Here is an 8,776-nt window from a genome sequence, read left to right as displayed (position 1 = left end):
GGGGGGGGGGGGGGTGGGGGGGGGGGGGGGTGGGGGGGGGGGGGGGTGGGGGGGGGGGGGGGTGGGGGGGGGGGGGGGTGGGGGGGGGGGGGGGTGACAACTAAAGGATCTCCAAGCTTCCTTTGATATTAATTGACACAACTCACTTGGAATCTTTACAAAAAAATTATGTTTATTGATCAAATTCAGGGTGTTAGTAACATTGTGTTTTCATTGTTGCTGTAGCCCATCTCAAACAGGCCCTGATATAGCTGCAATCAGCGGAATAACAGTTATTTACAGACAAGGCTAGCAGCAAGCCCAACAGCATACCAGCAGCTCAGCAAGCAAAAGGATATCTCCTGCAACAGCAGCAACACCAGAAAATGCTGATTCCGATCAATGCTGCCGCCAGCGCTGATAACATCCATAACATTGACTTGATTAATACTTCAGTTGCTCCAAATGTGACCCTGCTACAGGTAAGTTTTCGTTTGTTTTGTCTTTACTGTGAGCAAATAATTTAAATAATTAGAGAAGGTCTAAGTAGTTTACAGAACATGTGTTATGTTCATAAAAATCCCTTAATATTTCCAATTAATTCTAATTTAATTCTGAAGTAATTCAATAAATTGGATTCATACCTGAAAGTAATACACATAATATTGTACCAAATACGGGTGCAAGGTACATCTGGGTTGACTAGACAGATGTACAACAAATTCCAAAAAATCTACTTTTATTGAGTCATTAAGAATTCTTGTACAGAATGTTCAGATTTATTAAGATATGCAAGGAAACTTGTAAAGGGTCATTGAACACAAGGAAAGAAGTGTTTAATAATATTTGGAAGTTTAAGTACTAAAGTTGTTATGTTTTGTCTATGCAGAGGTCATCGAGCGTTCCCTGATCCCCAGCTATCCCCTGGTGGGTTCTCTAATTCTTCAGCAGGAGGTGGAGGAGGAACAATGCTCAATACAGGCAGCCAGATCTCACACCTCACAGCGGCAGCCGTACTCCCCCCTTCAACATCCTACCCTTCTCCCCTGTCAAGTGAGTTTTTCAACAACTAAAAATTTACTGTATATTGTAACAGCTTGTTAAATGTAAAATTAACATCCAATCAAAACTTTATCTACGGATATGTTTTTTACAGTGGTGGAATGAATAACTTTCAACAGCAGCAGCAACAACAGCAGCAACAGCAGCAACAACAACAGCAACAGCAACAACAGCAGCAGCAAGGCAACACCCAGGCCAGGCTGTCACCAAGTGGTCTACCTTCTTTTCAGGCCCAACTCTCCCCTCGTGTCTCTCAGGTATGATACATCAGTTTAAACGTGCAAGACCATGACCTGAATCTTGAGATACTTTGTTAAGATTCTTCCACATTAATTTCTGAATTATTTTGCCTACTTTTAAACCAGTCAGCAGTTTTAAATCATTCTCTTTGAGTAGATTATAAATAGATAAAACTGGCATGATCTGGATCAAAATTAATCAAGAAGTTTTTATTGTCTTTAAACACAAACAGTGTAATTGACAAAGTCATAGGCTTATAATTATTTTGTTCATTTTTACTAACAAGTACAATTATATATTGTTTAACATACAATATAATGACAAATTCTCAATAAAATATTACAAAATAACAATGACCCAATTAAAATATATTATAAACCTTTTGTTCTACAGATAACATATTTAGACAAGACAACTAAGTGATTTTAGATTAAAATACTTATACTAAAAATAAAATTTACAATAACTATATAATAGCTATTAAAATGAGACAAACACATAATTAAAGTTCAGATGTTAAAAAACTTAATGTACTAATACAACAGGCCAAAACTTTGTCAATGAGTAAAAAAATATTATCCTTCCAGCCATCTATTTATTACTTTTTTGAACGGTTTTTCAATGTGACTGTGGTTGCAGGCACAGCAACAAGGTGGATATACAGTCCTAAAGCCAGAACAACTGGGCTCAGCAGCAGCAGCAACAACAGCACAGCAGCAGCAGCAGCAACAGGCGAGGCTGACCCTCCAACAGCAGCAGAACCCCATGCTCAACGCACAACTTACAGGTTAGTCAAGAGATTTTTTAGATTTAACCAGGTGTTTTGAAACATAACATCATGTTATGATTAATTTCAGCCCATGTTAGGACTTAATTCAGCCTGTTAAATTGAAAATTAAATTGGGTCACTGGTTAAAAGTCCCCAGACAAAGTGCACATTAAACAAATTCTAAATTAAGTAGATTGACTGATATGTCATTGAAACAAAGATAGTTATCTAAAATAAGACCAATATCATCCATTGATGTAGATTTGTATTTACACTTGAAGTATTAATTATTTTTATTTTTTCCTGAATATTAAACTCTCATATCATTATCAGTAACTGAACATTGTTTAGAATAAAACACAAAGTGACATAATTTTTGACCAGTACCTCTGAACACTCAGAAGGGATAGAAACATGTTGATTGTTTGGAAGTACAATGAACTTAAATAATAAATTTTTTTATTTTTTTTTTTTCAGGGGAACACCCTTTCAATAGTACCAGAGGGTTCTTAAGTCAACAGCAGCAGCGACCGAATCAGCCACAGCAGCAGTTGCCACCCGTCCGATCCCTGACGAGTCCTGGCGCACAACGGCAGTCACCATTCCCCACCCGACGTGTGCGCAACCCCTGGTGGTGCGCAATAACCGCATCCAACGCACTATCAGCGCCCCTCCTCAGGCCACCACTCAGTTGCCAGGTAACACCCCGAACCCTTCATCGCATGTCAAAGTAGCGGTGAACGGTGCCATTAACTTCGACCGGAAACTGTGGCAATCTGGAATAGGACATGCCAGTCTAGAGTACTGTTGTTATTGTGTTCATGTTTTTTTCTTTCTTCACTTTTTTAAATTTTTGCTGAATCGTGTTTATTGTTAATTTCTTTCTCCTACTTGAGGATAGTGAAAATGCTTGTTAATTCAATAGAGACAATGAGATGGTATGTTCTAACGGTGAAAGAAATTTTCTCTAACTTTTAATTCTCTAATCAAATAGAATAGTAATTCAATTCTGTTGAAGTAAAAATAGTGATTAAATGCATTACAAATTTTAAAAATAAGACTAAATTTTATTGTTGTATTGCAATTTTTATAAAATAATAACTAAAACTAAAAACTTATTCTGATTTAGGTTTTATATATATATTCTATAATATGTATAAATTATAAATTGATATGTATTTCTATATAATTTAATCATTAAATTTAGAATAAATTAAGTTAATATTTATATTTAGTAGCTTATTTCTAAAATAAGTTGGGTGATTGGTCATTAATATTAATAATCGTTTTAAATAATTTCAAAAAATATACTTATAAGTGGTAAAAAAAATACAACTAAAAACAAAGTCTTGCTTAAAGAAATAAATAAAAAATGATTAGTTGTAATTTTATGCAAACAATAATTCGACCTGCCATCTCAGAACAACAGTACCGTAGTAGAGTTTGCGTGAGTGAGTGTGAGCATAATGCTAGTATAGGTAGACTGATTGTTGCCTGCGTAGGAGCGAGCGTGACCGCATGAACGCTGCTGATTACCAAACTGTTTGCAGGGGGCTGTCCGTCACTCTACGCTGCCAGCGGAATGAAAGGAACATCACCCCCCTTCTGTCCCCCTCGTACCCCCCCCACCACCCAAGCCACCCCGTCATGTACCCCGACTCGCCTCAGTTTCTGTTTCGATCAGAATACGTTGCAAATATATGGTGCAGCCTGTGACAGAGGGCGGCTGCCTGGGGGTAAGTCATGTGACACTGTCATGTGACCACTGCAGACCACTCCAAGCTTAGAGCAATCAGTATCAGTTCCGATCCGTCCGACATCTCATCCCTGGGTTGCATGACATCCCTTTGTGTTGTTTTATCCATTTATGTTGCAAGCTTTTGTTGTGGTTCTTCCTTTTTTGTTGATTGTCTTTTTATGTTCTTATGGTTAGGTAACATTTCAGTTAATCGAGTTCTCATTAGAAGTCCATTGGTAGTTTTAATTAACCGTTATGTTGTTTAGAATTATTTCCTCGCCAATTATATTTTTTCCTTCCACCGAAGATCATTTTGTTTACTACTTAGTGATTGGTTTGAATCATTTCACTTCCCTGGTCTTCACTAGAAGATTTTTTGTACTTTTAAGATTTTTTTTATAAGGCTGAATAACAGTCAAATTAGTAATTTCTTGAGCTCTATCCCGGAAACAATGATACTCGTAATGTTATCCGTACAGATTGTGTCATAGAAGTGAGGATAATTTTAAAGGTTTTAAATCAAACTGCTTAACGTTTATAATCAGCATGATGTGAAATCAAGTTTGGCAGAAAGGAAGATGCTGTTAAAATATAATTTTCTGCTTTGTTGGGGTCCCTCTCCCTGGTGCTCCCCCATCACTGCTGGCCCGGGTTTGTAGAACGCACTGCCGCACTCCACTGTCGATAATGCCTTTTGTTTGTGTTGTGTTTGTTGTTTGTGTTGCTTTTTGCATGTCATTGTCGCTGTTTGTGCACACTGTGCTGTGTCCATTTTCATTTCCATCTAGATAGTTTCATTATTTTGCTTGTAAAAAAAAGGTAAGTGACTGTGCACTCTTTGTGTTCCATTCAGCAGTTTCATATGCACTGTGTTTATTTTTCATATCATTTGTCTGTGTTTGTTTTAACTTTTTTCTACTAACCAAGGGACTCTTGTGTTGTGACTAATGTGCAATTTAGCTATAGTTGCTGTGATGTTATTAAACCTTAATGATAGATTATCTTTGGTTTTTTTTAAACTCTAACTAATATTGAAGTCGTTCCCATAAAATTGAAGTAACAAAATTTAGGTTTAATCCAAAGTGTACTTGAAATGTTCAAGTCTTATTGCGTACTTCCTGTATTTTACATTTTAAATAACTTTATATCAATGATAATTTCCAAAAAAACATTTTATTTTTAATAGGTACTGATTATAATAAAAAATTGTATTAATCAGGCTACATTTCTAACTTATTTGCACTAATACATAAACAATTATTTTATTTTATGCCACTAAATTAAATGTGTAAAAACGAAGCTGAATTAATTCCACTGTTATTTGTTAAACATTTTTTTTTTTAGAATTATTTTAACTTAATATATTATTTTAGATTAAAATAAAACAGTCAATTTGGCAAGAGTTGTAAAAGTGTATGAGAAAGTTATTACATATTTGGAGATATAATTTCTTTATTTTGAAACTGCAACCATAAATTTTTAGTTCTTAGGCTTATTTGGCCAGTGTCCTAATTAAACTGTGTAGAAAACATTTCTTACACAATTAGCTTCTTGAAATATTTTGGCTTTGCAGTGGAGGACCATCTTGGTTGACTGAAGATGGCTCTCGACAGCAGTGCTGAAATTATTTCAAGAAGCTAACTGTGTAGAAACATTTCTTACACAATTAGCTTCTTGAAATATTTTGGCTTTGCAGTGGAGGACCATCTTGGTTGACTAAAGATGGCTCTCGACAGCAGGGCTGAAATATTTCAAGAAGTTAATTGTTTAGGCAAAGTTATGATGCAGTGTGTGTACCGAATGCTTTGATGCTAGTCGTACACCATAAATTTATTTTTAGCTCAAATTTTAACATCTTAATTTTAACAAAGTAACTGTGTCCTGCAACTTATTTTAATTTTTTAAGCAATGGATTTTGGAAAGTACTATTCAGTTAGGCTGATTCAATTTTATAATTGATTAGTAATTACATGCACTACGGTGTTTACAGAATTATCAAAATTGTAAAGCTTTTATAATACATAAGTGTAAAACTATTAACTGAAACAATTAGTCTTTTGATTAAGCTGTTACAATAAAGATAAACGCTTTTGGGTAGATACACTTAGAAACTTGAAATAGACGATAATTTATTAATAGTCCATTCATGCCAAAATTGCAATAATCTCAGATTTTTATGGTAAATACGTGAAGGAAATTAAATCATTTACTCAAAACTTTGTGTTAAAATAACAATTTTTGTTAATTATTTAAATGATATCAAGTTAACTTTTGGTATATGACACCAGGTGTATTGGTGTAGAGTCTCATAAACTACATTTTTAGGGATATTATGGTTTTAGTATAGTGCCAGACTGTAATTAAATACAATTATATTTCTGATTAATTTACAAATGATTTGAAACTCTAATATATGAATGGATTGAAAATCACAATTAATTTTTTAATTGAAAATCACATGCAGTATATATGATGTATTATCTTACTAATTCCCTTTTCCGAGTAAAATTTTGTCAATTTTGTTGAGGATAGAATAAGTTGAATTCACAATTTTTGTATTTCTCTAAAAAGATTTACAAAGATTTTTTTATACAACTAATAAACATGAATGTTATAAAACATAATGTTTGTCTTAAAATAATAAAAGCTGTGTTGTTTTTGTGCCAGTGCTTTACCAGCACTCTGCTTTATCCTCTCTCTGTCACTCTCTTGCCCCCTCTTTCTTGCTCACACATCCTCCTCTCTCTATCTCTTCTCTCTCTCTCTGCACACAGTTTGCATGTCTCAATGTTGGTTTTGTTCCTCCCTTCCCACTTGCCCTTCCTCTCTAGGAGTGTTTTGATCAGTTGGTTCACTTTGTTACTCTTTGTTTTAGTTTTAATATAACTTTAAAATTTATTTAGTACAAACATCTGCTTGGTTAGTGAATGAACCTTGTAATTTTTTAGATTTCTTACTGAATTTCTTTGAATTTCCTCCTGTTTATTAAACTTTTCAATTTGAGTTTTGAGTATGATTAGTAGTTATGAATGGTACTGTACACTTTTTGTTCAATGACAAAACAGAGATAACTTTCTACTAGATGGTGTGGTTTCATAAACGCTGTGTAGAAAATAGTGTGAGTGCATGTCACAACTAGGGTGTTTTGCTTAGTAGGTATTATTGTATGCCTTTTTACTGCTAAGGTATAAAGTTGTACGGAATATCTAAGAGTACCATTAGAAATGTTGATAGCACTAATTTCAACAAACATAAAAATAACTCTGAATTTCACAAGCCATAAGTAGATTGAGGCGTTGTATATCGCTAAGGGCAATAGTGTTGAACAGTTGTATGATAATGGTACTGTCTGCAGGAGGCAACAACGGCATGACAGAGTACGTGAGACAAGAACTACGGGCCAAGGTTGGCGCGTGGGGGTGGGGGGGGGGGGGGGTGGGGGGGGGGGGGGGTGGGGGGGGGGGGGGGTGGGGGGGGGGGGGGGTGGGGGGGGGGGGGGGTGGGGGGGGGGGGGAAGTAGTTGCCAAGGTAAAAAGTACTCTGTCACTCGTTTTTACCTCCTGTATTTTCGTTCAATTGGCTATTTTGATTTGTTAGCATGTGTTTTGTATAACAGAGAGCTACTATTTCTACTACTTCTTACAAGTTGTCAAAAATTAATAAGACAAATATATGTTCCCAAAAAAATTTGTTTTAAAATGAAGAAAATACGTGACATTGAATATTCATCACAAACTGGATATCATAAAAAAATATTGGAAAAACGTGAGAAACACCTACAGTGAAATCACCTGAGTTTATTATAGCATCTTACGCCATAGTGTTTAATATCAAAAACTCAAAAAAGAGAACTACTCTTTTGGGAAACACCATAATATTTAAATATGGGGGGGACAAAATGTTTGAATTTGCTACTGTCCAGAGTCTTGACAAAATTGCAGTGCTTGACAAGCTTCGCTGGACCATGTATAGTGGCCGGCTCGGGCTATATCCTGTGTGACCACCTTGGTGTTTGCATAACCATGTACATCACTTTTACTCAGATTTAAACAACGACCGGAATTTTATATTAAATTCTCAAATATATTTACAAAGTTTTATGTTTGAGCTTCAAGATTGAAAACTTTTTTGATTCGTTTTTTTATATTTGTTTTAAGCGAAAATCCAATGTAATGTATGTTATAACCTGGATATGGGTTGAATTTTATGACTAACTACGCTATACAACGAGCCAAAGGGGGAATGGCTTGACGGAGTTGGATGCGAAAACAGCGAATGCCACTAAGTGTGGCCCGACAAGCTGAAAGGACATGGTTATAAATCAACAAACTGAGGCAGAGAACATTTGTGGGGCCAGGCGATGTGAGAGGCCAATCATTTGAATGTAATTGCCGATTTCATCCCGAAGGGTTAAAGGGAAGTCTAAAAATGGCATGCCTGTAATTCTTCAAGGCCGAGGATCATTTGAAACCGAGCGCGAAACATTGCACACCGATCTCTGCAAAGAAAGGTTTTTTGGGAAACTGCGAGGGGGTTGTACTGCTCATTGATGACAAACAGCGTACAATTAATGCTGCATAACTTACTTACCAACTATCTAGATACGTAAACTTAGCTTCTTGGTAACAAAGGCGAGATATTTATGCCAATCTATATGTACAATATTTCCTTCATGACAATGCTTTTTCAATAAATTAATATTGGGAAGTAATAAAAAAATGTCTTTTCCATTAAAACATACTCACTTCACAAGAATACAAAGCAGAAAATGCTCGGATTCACTCATGGTTTCATTGCAATTGTCTAAAAAAATGTTTTACCTCAATTCATTGGGAATCACTTGAAAATATTGCCCTACCAGTCGCTGATCAGTCACTGTTTGACTTCCGCAATGTTTGGACCACTCAAAGAATTTCGGAGAGGTCACTCAACTACTTTTACAAAGATGAAAGGGGTGTGAAATAAATGTTTCATTTGCACACGATCCT

General features: G+C 35.6%; 1 protein-coding gene across 1 annotated transcript; it reads left to right on the top strand.

Moving 5' to 3' along the window:
- The first annotated feature begins 324 nt into the window (after positions 1-324).
- On the top strand, positions 325-7,202 carry LOC124364400 (probable serine/threonine-protein kinase fhkB). The gene is made up of 6 exons (XM_046819845.1): positions 325-461; positions 869-1,032; positions 1,136-1,298; positions 1,921-2,066; positions 2,528-2,748; positions 7,144-7,202. Exons 3-5 carry the CDS (start codon positions 1,143-1,145, stop codon positions 2,544-2,546), a joined length of 321 nt encoding a protein of 106 aa, XP_046675801.1. The 5' UTR covers positions 325-461; positions 869-1,032; positions 1,136-1,142; the 3' UTR covers positions 2,547-2,748; positions 7,144-7,202.
- The last annotated feature ends 1,574 nt before the right edge of the window (positions 7,203-8,776 follow it).

Source organism: Homalodisca vitripennis, chromosome 6 (assembly GCF_021130785.1).
Source record: "Homalodisca vitripennis isolate AUS2020 chromosome 6, UT_GWSS_2.1, whole genome shotgun sequence".
NCBI classification, from domain to species: Eukaryota; Metazoa; Arthropoda; class Insecta; order Hemiptera; family Cicadellidae; genus Homalodisca; species Homalodisca vitripennis.
This window is presented reverse-complemented; position numbering and strand designations above follow the sequence as displayed.

Coding starts and splice junctions, on each gene's coding strand:
- LOC124364400 (XM_046819845.1), top strand. CDS start 1,143: ATGAATAACTTTCAACAGCAGCAGCAACAACAGCAGCAACAGCAGCAA. Junction 1,299..1,920: donor TCTCCCCTCGTGTCTCTCAG/GTATGATACATC, acceptor CTGTGGTTGCAG/GCACAGCAACAAGGTGGATA.